The 22,300-nt window shown below is 39.0% G+C and overlaps 1 protein-coding gene across 8 annotated transcripts; it reads left to right on the top strand.

The window, feature by feature from the left end:
* The first annotated feature begins 297 nt into the window (after positions 1 to 297).
* slain2 (SLAIN motif family, member 2) lies at positions 298 to 21,999 on the top strand. 8 transcript variants are annotated; one of them, XM_079584575.1, is made up of 11 exons: positions 319 to 1,085; positions 4,138 to 4,280; positions 13,705 to 13,875; positions 14,594 to 14,764; positions 14,960 to 15,301; positions 15,419 to 15,559; positions 17,820 to 17,900; positions 19,130 to 19,168; positions 19,792 to 19,999; positions 20,164 to 20,195; positions 20,348 to 21,999. In XM_079584575.1, the coding sequence occupies exons 1-11, from the start codon at positions 619 to 621 to the stop codon at positions 20,374 to 20,376; spliced, it is 1,824 nt and encodes a 607-aa protein (XP_079440701.1). In that variant the 5' UTR covers positions 319 to 618; the 3' UTR covers positions 20,377 to 21,999. The 8 variants fall into 8 exon arrangements, with proteins under 8 accessions (XP_079440707.1, XP_079440701.1, XP_079440705.1 ...); XM_079584579.1 differs by lacking the exon at positions 17,820 to 17,900; XM_079584577.1 differs by lacking the exon at positions 19,130 to 19,168.
* The last annotated feature ends 301 nt before the right edge of the window (positions 22,000 to 22,300 follow it).

Raw genomic sequence — 22,300 nt, 5'->3', positions numbered from 1 at the left:
CTATAGCAACCATAAATTATAGGCAAAACCACATTAAAAACTAAAAAAAAAAAAATAGCCATAAATCTGTCTGCAAACATATACTTTGTACAATGTCTAAATAAAATCGTAGAGTATGTATTAATGCTTTAAAAATGTTAAATTGAGTAAGAGTACAAGTTTAATGGTGTCCAGGTAACGTACAAAATTGCGGCAATAACACGTAAGTAAAGCTCTGAGTATTACAAGTATTCTGTTTCAATAATGTAGTCGAGTGTGTATTTACCATATTTACATATTTATAAAATGAGTTAAAGTGCGCGTGCCAGGTTCCAGGGAAGGGTCGCTCCCAAAACGTGCTCGTCCCCGCTGAGACACGTGATGACGTCTCACCTCTAGCTTCTCAAAAGATTTCCCAGTTAGCGACTGGCGGACAGTAAAGATGGCGACGGAGCTTACAGTGTGTATGAGTGCCTGGAGAAGATGACGACGATAAGATTAGTAACTTTCGAGCCGCGGCGTTGACAGTGCTTACTTTAGAGAGCTTGCGACGAAGGCTCGCGAACTTGCTGACTTTGGCTGTAGTTTGAACAGACCTAACGGACACGAGTGACGCGAGGACATATCGTTGCTTTCGATATGGAGGATATCAACTCAAACATAAACGCGGACTTGGAGGTGCGGAAGCTCCAAGACTTAGTGAAGAAACTCGAGCAGCAGAACGAGCAGCTTCGGAGCCGATCCAGTCAGCTCTCGTTCTCGGGCGGATTGTCGGGGAACACCAGACCCGTGAGCGCCGGGTATGATTCCCCGGGAGCGGCGGCGGGGCTCGCCGGGTTTACTGGGGTGGGGTTCGGCGGATCGAGGGGTTTCGGTGGGGTTTTGGAAAACTCCCGTCTGAGCCCCAGGCGATCATATCACGGTAGCAGTTACGGAGGAGGGTATGACAGTGACATCGCTTCGTGTACCGCCTCGAACACTAGTCTCTCGTCTTATTACAACGATTCGCTGGATTTTATCGAGGACGGAGAAACTTCGGTGCTGGACGAGGTAGAGATCCTCGATTTGGAGGACATGGATTGCCTGAACGAAGAGGAGGACAGCTGGTGAGTAAGCTGCCTGGACGAGGTGTTAACCCCGATCAGAGGAATAACCTTCTCTCTCTCTCACACACACACACACACACACACACACCCTTCATGTGTTTGACAGGTGTGCGTGCAGACGCCACAGAGAATGACGCGCATTTGGAGGAATGCGCTTGATGCATTGTTGCTCCCATGTCTCAGTTAATCACTGCAGTGACTGCAATACGACTGTCATCTGATTATTAGTGTCTTATGTCTGAGCATTCAGGAGCAACAGTTTGCTGACTGCTTGTTTTCAGTTAGCACCACGGCCTGTCTTGCAGTTGCTTCTGACGTGCGAGTCCTTTTCATTTGCCCTTCAGTTTATTTTAGTATCAAGTTTTGCTTTATAAATCTACTTAATGACAGCCATTGTGTCATGCGTCAATGTCCTTAAAGCAATTATACATTTGCAATGCATCTATGTCTTTCTGATAAGGCCTCAGATTAGATGTACATGGTTTTCTGCATTAGCTGCATTGTAGCCTATATTGCTCATTTGTTTTATCTCTAACGTGAACATTACTAGAGCAATCTGCTTTTTAAAGAGATAAGCAATACATTAATGGTGCTTTTGAGAAATAACCATACAGATATGTGCAATCACATGAGAAAACCACTCATCTCATATTGTTGAAATGAATAAGAGCCAACTAAATGTAAACAAGTGTGTAGTAGTTGTCACCTGGTGGTGTGCCTCAGTTCTGATACAATTAACCCATTTCAAAATAATGATCAATGCAGAACTTTGGTCACTTAAGCTTACAATTTAAAATAACAGTTTTCTATTCCAATATATTTTATAAGGTCACTATTTCTGATTTTTTTTTTTCTTCTTCTTTCTTTCTTCCAGCAGCCATCAAGTCTTCAGTGTCACATTATCCTTCAGAAATCATTCTAATATGCTGCTCAATAAACAATACTTTTTTTTTGAGACTGTGAAACATGTTTTATGAATAAAAAGTTCAAAAGAATAGCATTAATTTGAAATAGACATATTTAGCTTCATCTTATCAGTTTTTGATCTTGTATGGATTGATGTCAGTGCTTAATCCATTGTTTGTGTTTGCTTTAATCAGTTTCTGTGAGATTCTGTGGTTTAGGTCAATGTACACAAACTCAGAATGCTGTAATCCGGACACTCGATCCGGTTTAGTCGGATTTCTTGCTGTGGCAGCGAAATGCTGGAAAATCCCTTCAACAGCTGGATTCCAGCAGATCAGTGAGCTTAACACCTGTTTACCACTACAAATAGTTAGTAGGACAGAACGTGTACTTGTCAAACCAAGCAGGTCATGCATGATTATTTACAACAAGGATACGTGATTGATTTAATTTTCTTAGTCATGACTATCGCAGGATGAGATAATGTTTGCTTGTTTTATTTAATGTTGTTTAAGGTCACAAATGGTTTCAAACCACACATTTAGCAAATCTGTTAACAAGATAAGAAGATAATGTGTTTATAATTCTGGTGAATGAATCAAGCAGCAGTCAGCACGGCTCTCAAAGTCAGATCTGCGCTCTTGTGATGGGAATACTATATTTATACCGGGAGATCGTCTCAGTTTCTGTGGTATCTCAGGAGAAAGGCTTGCTATGAGAAAAACTATGTGAGGGATTATACTAAGTGTCAGATTCTGCCACCAACACTGCAATCCCACATTGCTATTAGTCCTGAAAAATAAATCTGCCATACCATACCTATAAACAAAATGGTTTGTGTCAGCCTGTTTGACAAACTCCATTAAATCACAGTCATTGACTTGAGAGATGTGTCCAGGATGCGTAGTGCTCAAGTTTGTCTCTGTCAGAACTTCTTATACTACCAATCCAAATTTGAGTCTTTTTTTTAAAAAATGTTAGCTTTTTTTTTTTTGTAAAGAAATTTGTTTTGTTTGTTTTTAGCTAGGGGTGATGCATTAAACTGATCAAACGTGACAGTAAAGACTTTTACATTGTTACAGAAAAAAATCTATTTCAAATGCTGTTTTTGTGATGTCTTTTCAACTTTATATTCTTCAAATAATCATGAAAAATTGTTATTTGGTAATAATAAAAAAGTTTAAGCAAATCTAGGATGTATTAGGATGATTTCTTAAGGATCTTGTGACACTGAAGACTGGAGTAATGATGCTGAAAATGTAGCTTTGTCATCAGGATTAAATTACATTTTAATAATACAGTTTTCTTTATTGTCTGTAAAAAAACAAAAAACTTTTGCTACCACTTGTTACTGTCAGGTGATCCTGAGCAACAGCTGCCTCTGTATTAGACTCTGTATTAGACCAGAAAACAAGACTCATGCAGTGCAGTTATAACTGTTCACTCCTCTCTCTCTTCCCTTCTCGCTTCAATATATCTTCTCTCCAGCTGCCAGTTCAGAACCCTCTTGCCTTAATACCAGTGCTAAATTTAATCTTTTAAAACGGTAACATCATGTGTTTTGAGATCCTCAACAAAATCAGGGGTCAACTGACTAGTTTGTGGGGGTTTGTGATCACCTGAACATACACAATATACAATTCCCTCATCTGGATGTGAAGTCATGTACACAAATCAAGAAACATACTCAATTTACTTAAGCTAACTGATAATATCACCCTCTAATACTAACAAACGTCCTCTCTACTACAGCTGTCACATTGAGATGATCTGTTGTTGTCATATGGCCGTATTTAGCAGATAGTAAACAAGCTTGTGATCAGCTGACCTGAACAGTTCTCCAACAGGCTTTCATGTGGCCCTATTAATTTAGGTCTCAATGACTAAGCAAAGCTGCCTGCACAATATTATAGAGTGCACAGTTTACACCTTACCTTAAAGATTACAGAAAGTTTTAATGGGTTGTTTTCCTTTTGGCAAGATTTAATTTAAACTGAATCATGCTTTTGCTGAATAAGCCACTGTTAATCGAGGCATCTCAAAACTTCACCACTCAGCATGTTTCTTGGTTAAGTGTTTGTGTGCCGGATATGTAATGAGAGTGTGTTTATTCCATGTGACTAACCTCTAGCTTGTGTTTCTGCAGGTTGTACGAGGCAAAATTGAACAGTCCTCTGCAGAAAGCCTTGAGTCCCATCGTGTGGTGCAGACAGGCTCTGGATAACCCGAGTCCTGATATGGAGTCTGCCAAACGCTCTCTTTTACACAGACTCGACCTTACCATGTCAGGTACCACACGCACATCATTTCCATTCATGTAATATCTTCCACTGTTGTATTACAAGGATGTCTTGATTCTCTAGAGGGTATTTGTAGTAGAGCTTAGATTCTCTGCCCGAGCCCGAACTTGAGGCCGATATTTCCCGCGACTATCCTCGGGCCCTTGATCAAGCTCGTCACGTGTCATGCGCAGCGTCTCCTCCACTCGCACGCATCACACCGGGCCTGCTGTGCTGTATTGTGTAGCTTAAGTGCAACATGGAGCATGAAGGATAAAAATAAAAATAGGAGAATTAACTTTGAGCAAGTTAGGAGGAAAGTCGGAGGTATAGAACCATTTTAAAAAAGTCATGGGCAGTGAGTGATGACATATGTGTTGGCTTTGTCGAGTGCATTAAGTGCGGCACGCTGCTCACCTATGACAGCAGAGCGGGTGTTCAGCGCAGCTGGCCGAACGATAGAGCAGAGAAGGACCGCCAGCAACTGTGGATGCAATATTTGTGAAAAATATTCTATATTCTAAAAGCTTGTTGAATTATATTAGAGTAGTAGGCCATCCAAAGTTTATTCTTGTTCACGTTTTTTTTTTTTTTTACGTTTCTTCATTCAGATCCATTTGCGATCCATTCCATTCTGAATAAACAAACAACACCGTTTACATGCTTCATCCTTGTTGCATTAAGATAATTCTAAACCGATTTCTGTAGTTCAATGTAGTTGAGAACGTCAGTTATAACAGCCCACGTATTAAAAAATGGTCGTGTTTAAATCGGGTTTGGGCTCATAATTACAGTTAATGTGTCGGGCCAGGCCGGGCTCGGACACAATGTGCACGGGCTCGGGTAGGGCCGGCTTGATTTTTTTTTTTTTGGGGGGCCCGATCTAAGCTCTAATTTGTAGTAGCCCTAACGTTTGGGTGACCTCAAAAACCCATCGCTTTGCTTCAGAAGGCACTTATTAACCCACTGGAGTCATAAGGATTACATCTATAATGGATACATATGCTTGGGTTGGGAGCTTCAAAAACACTATTCAATGCCATTATAAAGCTTAGAAGAGCCAGGATATTTTTTTATATTACTCTGATTGTATTCGGCTGAAAGAAGAAAGTCATACACCTAGGATGGCTTGAGGGTGTGTAAATTATTGGGGTTTTTGCACCAGAGGAACATTTTCTTAGTTCCTAGAACTATACCCTGATTTTGCATTGTTCACACCGCAGGAACTAGGAACGATTTTAGTTCTAGGAACTCCTTTTGAAGGAACTCATTTAGCTCCTACTTCAGAGTAGGGTCTTACCCAGCAGCACTATAGGAACTACCAGTGACAGTGTACGTTGATTGGCTGAACACACACAAAACACCAGCACCGATCATTTAAAAAAAAAAGCTGTGTAAACACACAGATTAAAGCCTATATGTTTACTCCCCAAACTAACTCTGCAAACATGGAAAACAGTGATAGATGGATCTCTCAACCATTACTCTAAGGCGAAAATCCAATGCAACTTTGGGACTAAGCCAAACAAGATTATGTATTTCTGCTCAGCTAGCAACACTGGACATCAACCACAAGGTTTATGCTTTTTATACCTTTTCATATATTTCATATATTGTCTACTTCTATGTATCTAATAACATATTGGACAGCACTGTTAGACAGATCGTGAACTAACGAAGGTGGAGAATGGGAGCACTATGTGTTCAGGCTCTAGCATTCTCAGCGGCGTCAAAATAAATGTCCGCCATGTCGTCAAAATAAGTCACAACAACAAGCGTTGTTACTTACTGGCGGTGCGAATACAACCTGGAAAATGTTCCTAAGGGAACCATTAGTTCTCGGGAACCACCCTGATGGCTAGTTTCTAGAACTATCCGGTGCGAAATTAAAATTTTGGGCGAACTATTCTTTTAAGTAGGTTTTTTAATTTGCATATGTACCGGTATACATTATACACATATTATACATATTTACACTTTTCTTAAAAAAAAAGTATTTTATTGCTGAATAGAAACTGTCACACAGGTTATTTTGCCATCTTTCTCTTTAAACCATGTGTTTGTCTTTGTTGATTTTATTCAAAACCTATCGCTTCCTCTTTTTCAGTCTTCGTTCTTCCTTTCATCTCTCTCTCTCTTTTGTCCTCTACCCATTCATTGAACTCAATTTCTGGCTCTGATTCTCTCCCTTCCGCACTTCCTTGCTGTGATCAGTCTGTCAACATGTTTTCAACTTGTGGCCTGGCAGTTTACTTGGATAAATCCTTGCGCGTTCGGCCGTGTCTTGTGTACTATCCGTCCATCTCTCTTCTAATTCTAGGTAGAGAAGAGTTATAGCAGATTCCCCCTAGTCTTATTCTTAGTCAGGAAGGCTATTGCTGTTTTTAGTCAGGTATGCCCATGTGACATGTCTTAAATTGAGCAGGTCTCTATAGAAAGGCACTGACTGCTTTTACTGACATGTGACTTTTTTACAACACCCACTGACATACTGTTACATCACACTTTTATTATACTCGTATATTTTACTTTTATTATATTACTTCAATAAGGAAAGTCTAGAGACTGAACAAATGATCTTAAGAGTCCTTTTGAGGGATTCTCTCAGAGATCAGTCCTGGCTCATTTCCTACAGTTCACTCTACCGTCACCTTGAGTGACATGGGAATCGTTCCAGAGAACTGTTCATAGATCAGATTTTTCCATTAAAAGATCCAGTCTGCAGTGGCTGCATTTGATTCATATTTGGAACAGGGCCAGGTGTGAATCACTCTTGTCATTGTGCGAGACAAACTGGTGTATGATGTCATTGTTTTAAGTGGACTCATAATGTCATTATAGAGCAGACAGCAGCACCCTTGTTTCATGAATGTTTTTTCATCTCACATTTCCAAGATAAGACCAAAAAAAGGGTTTTTTATTTTTATTAATTAATGTTCAGCAAGGATACATTAAATTGATCAAAAGTGACAGTAAGTACCAGTACAGACAGACCGTACCAATATATGGTGAGCATAAGACATTTCTTTTTAAAAACATTTAAAAAAAGCTTACCGACCCTGAAATGAACAATATTTATATATATAGGCCTATGCATATAATTTTTAGGGCTGTAATTTAAACTTTTGTCTGCTACAATGTCATCTTTTTTGGCAAATATTAATAGGCTATACATAATTAATTGAGCATATAAGCATATCCTGTAATTAAACCTAAACAATTGACAAACCAATTTATTTGTCTATATAAACAACTTGCAGAAGACACTTGAGATTATTTTATTTTGCTAGTCATTTATCAAAACACTTTCAATAAAAAAATTAAAAAAAAACACTCATTCACTGCCCGACTGTGTAAAGCTTATTGATAGCGAGCATTCAGCCCATGCTGACTGTGTGTCGGGTGTGTATTGTGGTTTCCAGGTTACCCGAGGCATTGCTAATTCCCTACAGCTGTTGCCAAGAGAGTGAAGAGAGCCAGTGCAGATGTGTGGGATGCATGTCAAATCTCTATCCTGTTAGGCACACCTTTTAGCTTCTTTGTCTCTCTCTCTTTGCTTGTTTCTTTCTTTAATGCCTCTCTTGTGCCCTCTTCAGAACCGGCTACCTCTGTGGAGTGCATCTGCGTGTATGTGAGAAAGTAAAATAGAGACGGACGTGTTTGCACACATTAATGAATTCCATCCAGAAGGTTGACAAGTCTGACTCAGCACTCTTATAAGCTATATGTACTTTTTGTGAAAAGGTATTATATGGCTAGGCAGCTCACTCAATTTTGAAACCGAGCTTGGACGCAGCTGCTGTAAACTTTATAGCTCGTGAATAACCAATTTGGTCATTACAAATTGGTTGTTTTTACATAGTAAAACTTCCAGACAGCTGATCTATTATAGTATGTCTGCTGTTTGGTGAGTCTGTTTCCCCGGCCATGGTAACTCATTCCAGGGCTTTACACTTCCCTCAGAAATGCAAACAGTTCCATAAGGTTGTAGTCATAACCGTGGTTACATAACATAACTCACTGGACACGAGGACGAAAGGAGAGTCTGAGATTTGATAGAAAGAGTACAAGTGATCTTTCCTGACAAATACAGTTTAGACAAATGCAGTCAACACTAAATTTTGTAAAATTGAGAAAATAAAATGAGATTATTAGCAATTCTAATTTTGGATGTCAATTTTACAGAATGTTTTTTAATGGGGAAAATCATCTGATCATAGGGTTACTTATAGTTTTGGTAATTAAAATAAGTTAATAATTCATTGTATAATTATTACAAATAATTGAATATCTGAACAATGAATTGTCAAAATGATTTTATTATATTGTTAGAAACTAACTAATTTCAATAATAGTTTATAAATATATCTAAGAAATCTCAACAAAACATGTTTTTTCTTTGTTTGTACCTCTAAATGCACTGTAAAAAAATATTTTCATTATTTGTAATCAAAACTTTTTATCTTTTGTCAAATCAACTTAGATAATTAATGTAGTTCAGATAACATAATATTTTGAGTTTCTATTGATTAAACCAATATCCTTCATTGCATTAACTCAATGTTTTAATTTCAATGAACTCACATTTTTAAGGCAACCAGGTAACTTTCTTTTTTAAGTTAAACCAACAATATTTTTTTACAGTGTGTGTGCTTCAAAAACAATAAAAGGACACCAAAGTGTACTGTCTGTATTAATAGGAAGTGCTATCTATACTCTTGAACATTATGCTGTGATTCAGCAAGTTCTTCAGTCTTTAGAGCCTCCTTATGACTGCGTAGAGCAGAGATTCACTTTCCCCTGAGCCAAGAACATTAATTTCTCTCTCTGTGTCTCTTCTCTAGCTGCAACCTCAACTTGCCCCTGCAATCCAATCCGCTATGGCAATCCTGTTTGGAGTACACTCTGTTTCCCTGTTGATATCTTTCTTTTTGTTCTTTTCTCTTTTTGTGTTGCCATTTCTCCTTTATACTATGCCTTATCCTTTTTCCTGTACAGATCTGTCAGGTCTTGTACACTTTCAACATCATTGCATTCATTCTGTCTTCCTCCTTTGTCTCTTTTATGTCATCTATGGCTCTTCATGCTGCTGTTGTGAACTTTTCTTTCTCAAAGTATCTTAGGGCGGTTTCACACCTGGCATTATTTTCGATTCACCTAGATCGGTTCATTTAATTATGAACACAGCAATCGCGCACGGATCCGCACAAAAACAATCGATCTGAGAATGCCTGAACGAGGTGGTCTCAGCCAGATTGAAAACAAACTATGTTGCGGTTCGGTTGAGGTTGGAAAGCAATCCGACCCATCAAACCAAGCTGCATCATAATTCATAACAGAAAATGTGTTATAAAAAAGGAGTCTCTGATTCTGTGTAATTTGTGTAATAAGCTCGCAGAGCAAACTTGTAAATTTATCTTGATGGATTACGCTGAGGAAACTGACCAATTGCATAAACATTTCGGTACATTTTTAAATGTTGTCTTGTGAAAGCGAATCGAACCAAGAAGAAAATGCAACGTTGTAACGAATTAAGTCCCGCTTTCGGAACAAAGCAAACGATCTACAGGTCTGAAGATCCCCTTAGTGTCGGTGTTTGTCCTGAAACAGCCCATGTTGCTCTGATGACCTTTCCTCTCTACAGGACTCTCTCCCACATATTCTCGTCCACCCCCTACCCTGAAAAAAAATGTCATATGGGCTGATGGACAGCCTCATTTTCATGTATACTGTCCACTGTGCTGAACAAGATGTTCTTGACAGACAGCCCAGATTTCCTGTAATGAGCCCTGCCGTCTTATTAGCCTATTTAGTCCAGATAAAAAGCACAGTTAGTGAAGCATCTTTTTTCAGTGTCAGACTCATCTCTGGGGTTTAACTTGTCTTCTTGCAGTTTATGGATGTAGTCAGTCACCAGAGTTATGACAGATTAGCTGTCCTCATTTCCCCTTCTCTTTCTTGGCTTTTTCTGTCTTCGAGATGCACAAAGCCAGTATTAGTCTTCTCGGTGTGGTGCGCTGCTGGTGGAAAGAGCATGGTTGAGCCAAACCATCTGATGGACTGGAACGTAACAGTCATTAGATCGCTTCGGCCACATTTATGGACTTAATGACATTTTGAAAGATGGAAAAGACTTAGTGTATTTCTGTTCTGGCAGAGATGCTGCTTTCCTAGATAAACGTCTTTGGTAGCATCAGTTTCCGATTTCAGAAAAACCATGATCTCTTTACATGTCATTATGACATTAAGTCAAGTCATCTTTATTTATATTATGGATGCACCGACAGGAAAATTCTGGATGCACTTGGACGAAAACAGAAACCGAAAATGACTTGCTTTGTTTTTTTAATTAATTTCTTATTTTAAATTAGTTTTTTTTGTTTAATAATATTATTATGAAACTTTTTTTTTAATTAAATTCAATAATTTATTGAATATGAATAAATAAAAAAAATCAAGCCAATAAAATGACCACACTTTTATTTCAAGTAACACAAAACGGTCCATGCGTTTGGACCATGAGCAACTGAGTAGAGTGCGCAACACACACACGAAGTTTGCAGCGGAACATTGAGCAGAATGCACTCCGAACGCAGAGCACAGCGCACACACACCGCTGAACACGCTTCGGAGATGTGCATCTTCAGAAGCGGAGCCGCTCGCAAAGTCACAGATCATGCTGAGCCAGAGTGAAACCTGATCGCTGAACACTGAAAACAGGTCCATCAGTCTCTACAGTCGCATTTGTTTTAGTTTTGCTTTCATTTGTACGTGTCTATGGCTAATCAATGTAAATAATTATTATAAATGAGTTATTTCTGACATAATTATTTATAACCACACAGAAATAATGTTTAAAGATGAAAATTTAAGTGTAAAAATATTGGTTATCCTTGGAAAGGGCTTGTAGCTTTGATTAGAATACGTCAAATCCGGTCATGTGGTCACATACAGTCTAGCTCCAAAAGTTCCCAGAGCTGAAGTTGGATCCCAGAAATCTGCATACAGAAATGTTCGGAAGTGCATGCATGCAGCTCCTGTGCTACTCTGCATTATAAATAAATGACTCCTGCTCTGTTGTTTATCCGAGATGGCCCGAGTCAGCATACTGGGTAAGGATGAGCATTGACCAGACTTAAAGTCTGTTGTCAAAAGTCTGAAATGTTTTTTTTCAGGCTAGGTTTTAAGGACACATCTATTTTTGTCTGTTTAAAGACTGAAAAACACGCATGACACTGAGTCAGTTTTAGATAATGAATTTTAGACACTTTTGTGTACTTATGTTGTAATGTATTAATGATCCTCCACCTCGTACGTCTAGTCTGCATGTAGTTAGTATTGTGTCTGATGTGTTTTGTTGACTTTTGATGTTAATGTCCTTGATTCGAATGTCCTTACAGTCTGGTGTTAGTGGCTTAGAGCGGTCTCAGCATTACTGATCCGGGCTCTTTGTGTCAATCCTCATTTCTTCTAGTCCCTGCTAAATGAGGACAGACCTCCGCTCTTGGCTTCAATTTTTACACATACTCACACAAACGCAGAACTGTCAATTATCAGAGGTCATCTACACCAGTCTCAATCCAAGACCAGCCATTCTCAGCATTCATCAGTACACACACATCCCTGTTTCAAGCGTTCTGTGTGTAAGCATGGCTGATGGTGTGGTGTTAATGCAGTGCAGTGCCTGATCTGTAAGGAAGTAAGTGGAGATGGCATGTTGTTTTCTTTGAATAAAGCACACACTGAGTGATGGCAGGAATGGAGGGGGAGAGAGTCATTAGAGAGGAGATGGTGAGAGAGGGTGGATGGAGCCATGGAAAGAGTAGGTCTAAGGAAATGTGCTGTTATGACCTTTTGAGTGTCCAGCTGCACAAACACGCGCACACACACTAAAGGCTGCTGTGCATTCAAATATTTACAATATATTCAAGATAGTTGAGCTGCCCATATAAAACGATACAACATGCATACAACTAGGATTTTGTGTTTTATTTTTTCCCAAAATAATTTACTAAAGACTAAATTATATTTTAACAGGAAATCAGATTTAAAACTTCATCAGCTAAATGGTGTGGCAATTTAATAATTTAAGTAACACTAAGTAATTTAATCTTCATGCTTTTGGTTCAAAACTTGACAATTTTAATGGAAGTCTCTGTGTGGCATATCTTCAAATATTTAAATAAGATATATTTATTTAATAAACAATTGTGAAGTATGTTAAACTTTTAATTATGTCTAGTTCACTAATCAAATAAAGCAATCTTTTAATTATTTCTTTAGTTTAAACCTGGAATAAACAAAGTTTAAGGATTTGGATTCTCGAGAAGTACGATGAAGGATTTTCAGATGAAGAACGTTCATGGAAGTCTTTGTGGCATTTCTTTACATATTGACATGTTGTAGGTAAAATATTTATAGCCTATAAGGTAATAATTTATTATAAAAATGTATATTACAATAAAAAAATATTATTAAACCTGAAATAAAAACCTTTAAAAAAAGTTTTAAAGATTATGATAAATAAATGTTTACATCTCTTCACTATTTTCTAAGTCACTAAAAAGTGACTTTTTTTATTTGAATTAGTAATTTGTATCATATTTTTTAACTTGGTTAATATATTTAATAATGTTGTTGTTTTTTACATCATTTTCCAGCCCAAACACACACCTAGGGTCCAGTGCTGAGCAGTCATGTGAGAGTATATCCACAGGGAGAGCAGCTCGAGTGTCTTCTATTTATGCTCTGCTCTTGAGAGACCAGTATAGTCTCTTTCTTGCCTGATATTCAGACTTTAGATTCTCTAGCCATCGTTATTGCCAAAAGCTTTAACCGCAATACATTCTGCAGCTGAACTAGAGTTTGACCTTATGACTGAATCATAGATCACAGATTCATGGTGCTGCTCTACTCTACAATGCCTACATTGAGTCTGTGTGTGTGTGAGAGAGAGAGAGAGAGACTGGATGGTAATGGCAATGGCGTTGTCATCCACTAAATGACTTGAGTAAGGCTCTTGTGTGTGTGCATCATTGTAGCCTTCTTAGACTGTGAATAAGCTGTATTGTTTGCAATCAAGTGCACTCCACCAAGATCCAGAATGACACTGTATTAGACTTGGCCATGCCGTATGCTTGAAATTGACTCTCGGCGATGCATAATACACTGTGAACCATATTGTGCATGTCTGCGTAAACATGCATGCATTAAAACAACACCTCCTGGGGGTGTTGATGATATGACCCTCTATTGTTTTTGTGTTTTGGAGAATGTCATATAAGTGACCTATTTATTTCTCCTAATGATAACAGCTGGTGTGCTCTGAAATGTTACTTTTTAATGAATGGTGTTTGTTTAAACGAACAACGTTACTCTTCATGTTCAACAGGAAGTTCTTAAGTGCCCTTACTATGTTTTGTTTTGTCTTGCAGCAAACAAGCGGAGGAGTCTGTATAACAATTCCTACAGTCCTCAAGTGGGCTACGGAAGCCCGTACGGCACAAACACGGCAAACAGTCCCTACAGCAGTGGCTTCAACTCCCCGTCCTCAACTCCATCTAGAGTGCCTATCGTCAAGCAACTCGTTCTGCCTGGCAGTGCAGGTAAAGTTCTCATCAATCCAAATCTATTCTATTCCACATGTATTCTTTTTTTACTTGACATGGATTGCAAGACAAAATTGGAATAAAAAGTCAAGTCACCTTTATTTATATAGTGCTTTATACAACACAGATTGTTTCAAAGCAGCTTTATACTGATAACAGGAAAATTATTCCAGATGAATATTTTATATTTTATTTACTTTCAATATGATGATTAGACCACTCACTCAATGTAATATCCTATGTGGTAACAGTGTAGCATACTACTGTTACATATTTTCTACTTTTACATGCTAATAAATGGTTTGTCAGTCTCAGAAATTGTGCTACAGTCATTATATGTCACTCATAAATGACCAACAAGTTCTATTTATTCATTTGCTGTTACTTTAGTGTGTTACTAATCATAAAAGTAACCGCATGACATCTTTACTTTTGTATGTATTTGTTACTTCTGCATGAAAGCACTTTTCTTATTGTCATTTGGCTAAGAGCTCTTAAAATGTACTGAAAATTGAATATTTTCTGTAACCACTGATTAGTATATACTGTCCAGTATACAGTAAATAGTATGCTACTATTTCATCAGTCAATATGACTTAAGCAGAAAACACAACAGCTATCCAGTGTCTTTACAGGTATTCTTATGAATAACCACACAGGAAGTCACTTTTTTATTTTATTTAGGCATTTATGAATGTAAATATGATTTGTGTAGGTCACCAGCGTGGATCGGCTGACAGGAACGCGCAGGCAGTGAGCCCTCAGTCCTCAGTAGACAGTGAGTTAAGCACATCAGAGATGGATGAAGACTCTGTCGGTTCATCGACCACGTATAAACTCAATGACGTCACAGACGTGCAGATACTCGCCCGCATGCAGGAGGAGAGTAAGTGGTAGCTTTTCTCTAACAAGTGCCATTTTGTGTTGCATTCGATGTTGCATTTAATCTCAACAGTTATTGTTATACATTTGATTATCATGCTGCTGAAATGGATGATAAACAGTGCGAATAGTGAAAAAAATGCCCAAATGGGGCACACTGAGATTTAAACTCAAGTGTATCTATGGTTTCCTCTTTTAGGCTTAAGGCAAGAATATGCTGCAACGGCGTCACGTCGTAGCTCTGGTTCATCATGTCAGTCGTTGCGGCGAGGAACTCTGAGTGACCAGGAGCTGGACGCACAGAGCCTGGATGATGATGAGGAGGCGGTCCACCATTCCTTCCACACCCCCGCCAACCGCTTCAGCCCCTCCCCTCGGCACTCGCCACGCGTGTCCCCCAGAAACTCACCCCGATCTCGCTCACCTGCACGCTCTTTAGAGTACAGCCGCGGATCTCCCCAACCAATCATCAGCCGCCTTCAGCAGCCCCGTCACTCTTTGCAGGGCCACGATACCCAGACAAATACCATTAAGAATGAAGGTAGATCTACATCCAGTCATATTTCACTTGGTCTATTTCGCTTTAAAACACTGTGAAATGTATGTACAATGTCTGTTTAAATGTTGGCTTCTCCATCCTTTCCGTCTGTGTGGGCAGAAAAGTTGAGGCGGAGTCTCCCTAACCTCACACGATCCAGCTCTGGACCGACTGCAGAGCCGGTCAAAAACAGCAGAAGCTGTGAGTCAAACCTGCAAGTGCCAAACGGAGGGTCACCCAGACACCAGAGCCAGTCTGCCAGTGAGTGTACAGGCACATCAGTCAGCTCATACATGCATAGGGCTCGAATACACACAAACACGAGATATTCTCCATTCATTTTATCCAATCAAAAAATGATTGAGATTCGGGAACCTCTCTCTCAGGCGGGTCGTAAATACAGACAATTCTACCGTTATATTTGGCATTATAACTTTTTTTTACACAGTGATAAATTGCATTTTATGTAATTAACTCCAAAATCATTAGATATATCAGCGAGAGAGTGACTCACGACAACATTTATGGAAAGAATGTGTGTTTTAGTTTGGTTGGTAATCATAGGTGAAAAGGTGAACCAACTTCAGGGTACGGCTGAGATGCGCTTCCTCTTTAAAAACTCCAAATATTCCTTGTAATAGTTTCCATTTACATCTTGCCACACAAACTACACATCCCAGAATAAACGCTCCCAATAAATGTATTAAAGCATCAACGTTCACAAACCACTGTTAAGTTTAACAAAAAATCATACTGTCATAATCATAATTTAAATGCCTCTGATTTGACATTGCATTCAATAAATAAACAGATGTTTGTGATTAGCTACATTGCTCAACACTGCAAATCGCGTTGTAAATGGAAACCTTTGTCGCTCTTTAGAGCGCAAACACAGATATGCACCAGATAGTTTGCCAAATCTGTTTTCGCCAATATGCTATTATTATGGAGAAAACTGATCCTAGACCAGTAGTAATGGTTATGGAGTGTGAGCACCCACCGGCGCCTATGCATCACATCAACCAATGAACACACACACAGAACTTTTAACATTTAGTAAACGGCACATGCAGTATTTATCGTGAATGTTATGTTGTCCATAAATGTTTATATAAGGTAACATTTGACTTCTTGGCTGTGGATTCTGTGCTTCTGACTCATGTTCACGTTGTGCTCTTAACTGCAGCGCTGGTGTCTTGGCTTGCTGGACGAGGCTCTTTGATCTTCTCACTGTCTCTCTTAGATCACAGCTTTATTGGCATCTTGGCATTCCCTCTAAAAGCCTGACTGACTTTCAAACAAAGCCCTTGTAACTTACTATTCAAAGCTAATTATACTTTTTTTTTTTTTAAGGGAAACATTTCAGATTACCGGTATTCTAATATGCCATTACACCCATGTGATTTAATAGTCTTAAAGCATACATGTCATTGCTATAGCCGATTTTGTCCCAATCACTGGATGACATGGCTTTCGGCAGGAATTTATCCAATTCTTGAGTCAATGTTATATAGTGTAGTGATCCAGTACTAGAATTTGTTCTTTTTAATGTTAAATGCTTGTGGTTTTGTCATTAGTGGTAGAAAACGACAGCGGCATCTTATTTAGGACTCGTTCTGTTTTAAAAAAAATAGAATGACATTTGGTTCCATTAACAGTTCTTCTTGCGCATGCATTCTATTGGAAATGTTGACAACAATGTTCTTAATGTTAAAAAAACTAAAATTGTGCATAACCTAACTTGATATTCATGAGCTGAACCATTTGGCATTTCATGACATCACAACCAGCCCAAAAGTGAAAAAAGTGCAGCTGGCCCCACCGCTTTTTAAAACTGTGACCCCCTATAAAACGGAACATTTCATGACCGCATACTGAATCATTTTATGCATGCAAGGTCAACGAATGAGGATCTCTCTCTATCAGTGGTCAGTCTCTCAAACGAGGGTGGAGTAAAAATGAATATCTTCTTCAGTGCCCAGGGGGAATCGGCCAGCACAGACAGAGACATTAGCTTGCTTAAGTGAGTTTACACATTATTGCGCCTTAGTATTTCAGCGTTCTTCAGGCTTCTCCCTCGGTAACATAGACAGTCTTGTTTTATTTCTGTCCTTCCTGCCTAGCATGCTCTGCCTCTTCCCTTCTCTCTCCGCCTGTCTCTTCCTCACACCCTTTGTTTTTGGCCGAGGTGCTGGTTGTCTGGATGTAGTTGGATTCACTCTTGGCCTCGTGCTGCTCCTGCCTGTTCTTCGCCGAGGGCTTATTTTTTTCTCTTGACTGTGGCGCCCTCTGGTGGCTGGTTAGAAGCGGTCTTCTGTCTTAACCATGCATGGAATGGCTCTGCCTTGAATTAAACCCAATCCTGGCTGGCTGTTTTTTCCTTGGAACTCCTTAAAGTATTCAGTTAAAGCTGATTCTGGATCAGGTCTGGTTGGAGGTTAAGTGTCTGCAGGTGGAGGTGGACGGCTGAACTCAGATTAGCCTGAATCAAAACGTAATGTCTGCTTATTTCTCATCTCAGCGTCACACCAAAGGCTCTCAGCACCTGCGCGCTCATCCCCAAAACCAAAAGAGAGGCTCCAGAGCCCTACGTCTCTTCGAGGTAATGCACTGAGCAGGTCACCCAGACACGGCTAAAGCATACCAGACAGTGCTGGAAGTATTATGGCATTTTGACACTTTTATGAACCCAACATTCGGTTTGGTTGGGGTGGAAGCTGTTTGCTGACCTCAGAAATCACATCAAGTTCTGCTTGAAAAGAGGGGTCTGGATTAAATTTTTTTGGCCATGTTTCTTTTATGGGAGAATATTTTATTGCATACCAACCTGGTAGGTTTGGGAAAAGTTATGAAGGGGATTTTTAGCTCTGAAACTCTTGGTGTGAATGCAATTGACCGTTCGCAAAGACCCGCCCCGCTTAGTTACTGTCGCTATGTCCGACAAGCTACGCCGCTCTCACACCACACCATGTTCTCACGCACGGAATGTTGTCTTAACTGCAGAAAGGCGTCAATACACTCCGTTTTTCAAGTTCAAATCCTCCCATGTTAATCCACTAACTCTCCTGACTGCTTTGTCCGACAAAATGGCGGATGGCGAAGTATGATTGTTCAGATCACCTGTCAATCAAGCTCCCTGCGAAGGGTCAATTGGGCCTAAATGGAGGATTGAACCATTATTGATAATGTTTCCATGAACAATAGTATTAACAATTATAATAAATAAGTCTCTAATTTTTAGTCTACTGCCAGTTTAATAATTGTGTCAAAAAAACAGGTCCACATTGGTTATAACTTATTGGTCATGTAAACAAAGATAATATGTATTGGTCATAAAAAGGCCACTTCTGTCGATCTGCAGTTATAAGGTCATCTCGCAGCATTGAGTCCAGATTGAACCGTTTTTGTGCAGGATTGAATTGTGTCGGTTTAGTTAGTATTTTGTGTTGTGTATTGTTTCGGAGTGGCTGATTGGCCTTTTCAGAATCTATGCTTCATCTGTGATTGTGAATGCTGCTGCTGCTGCTTTGCAGTATTGTATGTTGAGGGATGCTGAGGGCACAAATGTGCCATGTCTTCTGCTATCTTTTTATTAAATGAAACTGCTTGAAAGTTGTCACATAACTGTTCCAGTAGTCTGAAGACACCGACCGGTCTCTGCGATTTTACAGATGCACTAAATATTTATTTAATGCACTTTGATTGCATTAAATCAAGTTGCTTTCACACTTGCACTTTAAAAAGAAACACATGATGGTATGAGTCCTGAGCAATTCGCCAGCCTTTGGAACGGATGCAAACCAACCCCTCTCTTTTCCATCTTTTACCCAGTTCCTCTCTCGTGTTGCTTCGGAGAGGAAGCAGATTTCAGTGAGTATATAGACTGATGATGATGATGCAGCTTCTCAGTGCTGTGATATTTTATGTTGTGCAAGTGTACGTGAATGGTAGATTGTGTTTGTTCTGTGATTTGTGTTTTTACCCCATTTTTGCAACAAGGGGACATTTGTAGAACTAGTATTGTGCAAAATGTTTGTGAACAACACTAGTTGATCAAGGCTGTTTTAACCCATCCATTCTTATTGTTTCCTTTTCTTTCAGCTTTGTGTTGAATGTCATTAATGCTAGTGAACTTGTGTTCTGTGACTGTGGAAAGCGGCCTTCTGCGTGTTGCATAGAAGCGTTCATTGAACTGTGGTCGTTTTTAATGAATTGGAGCTGTCTTACTGCATTATTTTAGTTTTTAGGGTTGAATCCATCTTTTTTTATTCTTATTTGTTATTTTAACCCCATTCCCATTAACTCATGACTGTGGTCCCTTGAATGGCTTGTATCAGGTATTATATTAATGGAAGATAAACTACTGAATAAAAAGCACTTTCTTTTATTCAGTCTTTAATGTTTTATCTTTTATGAAATGTTGTTCTGTTGCCTTTACTCTGGTCTGTAACCGTCATTCCCACTTATCTTCCCGATTGTTTTCTTTCTCCCAGTGCCCTCCTCCAGTAAGTTGCGGACTCCTGCTGCCCCGTCTCCCTTGGCTCTCCGTCAGCCCATGAAGGTCGTGTCTAATCATGGTTCAGGCACAACCACGCCCACACGCTCCATGGCCCCGTCCCGCAGCGGCCTGCCCCGCCCCGCCACCAATGCTGGAGGAGGTTTACCAGTGCCTCGCAGCAAACTGGTCCAGCCAGTGCGCAGGTACTCTCAGCTTCTCACGACTCAATACCATTAAGTAGCAAGCGTCTGAAGTCCAACATACTGTAAAGCTGCTTTGAAACAATATGTATTGTGAAAAGCGCTATACAAATAAACTTGAATTGAATTGAATTGAATACTGAGTGCGTGTGTGGTTTGCCCTGCAGGTCTGCTCTGCCAGCTCCAAGGACGTATAGCGGTATGAGAGACGAGAGCTGGAGAGAAGGCTGCTACTGAGCATGCCTAGAATCAGTTCAACCAGGCACTTTATAGAGATACGTCTTTAACCCCCACAAACAAGACTCATTCTTCCAAACAAATGATTCTGTCCTCTTTCGTTTGACGTTACAGAGCTCTCATCCCAGCAGGATAGATGTTGAAGGCAGACTGGACGCCACAGAATGCCAAAGAAACGTACGAAAGGGATTCGCCCTCACCTAACCAAACAGCACCTGTACCGCAAACGGCTCGAACACACTATCCTGCTTGCAAAACCCACCACAGAAGAGCGTTGAATAACTCGTTTCCTCTGTGATAACATTAGTGGCGAACCCTTGTTAGTTTGTGCAAATTGACCTTCACTTTTGGCTCACGTGGGAAAGTATGGCAACACAGAGTCCACATGGCAATTGCATTCTGTCAGAATGTCTTTCATATCTCTGTGACCTCTTATTTATTTGAAATCATTATTTAAAATATTTCTTTCAAAGATTATTCACACAGTATTTGGTCTTTAAAAAAATATATATGTATGTATCTTTATTTCTGAATGTCATTGTGAAACCTCAACTGCAAAGCTACGTTTCCAAAGCATTTTAAATGTCTGAATAATGGATGCATTTCAGAGTTTTTGAACAAATGTATTTAGTTTGAGCCTTCGGATACGCCACAGGATTGATCCTTTTGCTCTTTTCGAAAGGAAACATGGATCAGTGAGAGAAATTCAAGTCAAATTTCATGAATTGTGTTTGTATGTCCTTACAGGAAAATTCATTGAATATAAAAGCCTGAGATCAACTTAATTGGGTGAACTGTTGTGTGGTCAAACTTTGTTCATCAGGTGATAATGTCTCTGTGGCAAGGGTCATAAAAAGTTGTGCTTGTGTGGGTGAAATGTAGTGCTTATGTACTATTAATTTTGGAATATTCCTGGTCATGTAATTTGTTGTCATTCTCAGAGTGAAATAATTGATCAAAAGCAAATAATTAAAGGGATAGTTCACCACAAAATGAAAATGTCATCATTTACTCACCCTTCAGTTGTTCCAAACCTGTATGAATTTTGAAGAATATGGGTAACCAAAACCCATTGATACCATAGTAAGAAAACATTACTATAGGAGTCAATGGGGTCCATCAACTGTTTGGTTACTGACATTCAAAATATCTTCTTTTGTGTTCAACAGAAGAAAGAAAGGCATACAGGTTTAGAACAACTTGAGAGTGAATAAACGATGACAGAATTGTAATTTTTGGGTGAAATATCCTTTTAAAAAAGCTGCTTACAGGGGTAACTGAATGGCAATGCCACCTGAACATCTTGCTGCACACTAGCATATTCATGAGGTTGAGCAAGTTTGTTTAAACATGAGTGCCTATAATTTATGAAATTCTGTGATTGCTACAAATGTTATTTTTTGTTTGTGCCAATTCTTTTGCCAATATGATTTACTTCAGGGTTCTTTGCATTTCTTGCTCGTTTTGTTTGATTTTTGTAATTGCTTTGATAACATTTATATTTGCTTTTTTGTAAAAGGTATGTTCTGAAAGCCCCTTGATATTTATGACTAAATACTATGCGCTGATAAGAGGCTTATTTATTAAACGGTGAGATACCTCCGTGTGCTGAGATAGAGTTAGTGGGATGCTTGAGCCTGGTATTGGTATGGTCATGAGTACATGACATAAACATTTTGTGGATTGTTTTTTTGGTAAAGACTTTTATATCTCCACAAACATGATGCTCGGTTTCCCCTGCGTTAAATCATTTCAAATAAAAGTTGAAGAAAAAAAGCTGTGGTCTGTCACTTATTTGTCCATCATTTATTCTTCAGTGTCAGAAGAATTTGACTGAAATGTTTAGTGCGATGAATTGATTTTAGGTTGTAATTGTCCGTCTTTATAATCTTTATATATATAGTAGGCTATGAGATCATGGGTCAAAATTTTACATCAGAATTGTTCAAATATTTATCATAAAATGATCTAGTGTGTCAGTCTATTATTTTTATTTTCATTATTTTTTTTATGTTAAAGTGACAATTTAAATGTTAAAATATAGATTTTAAATATAAAAAAATAATT

This window comes from Phoxinus phoxinus (assembly GCF_949152265.1).
Source record: "Phoxinus phoxinus genome assembly, chromosome: 16".
Classification (NCBI taxonomy): domain Eukaryota; kingdom Metazoa; phylum Chordata; class Actinopteri; order Cypriniformes; family Leuciscidae; genus Phoxinus; species Phoxinus phoxinus.
Note: the sequence above shows the minus strand (reverse complement) of the source record. Positions and strands in the feature narration are given on the sequence as shown.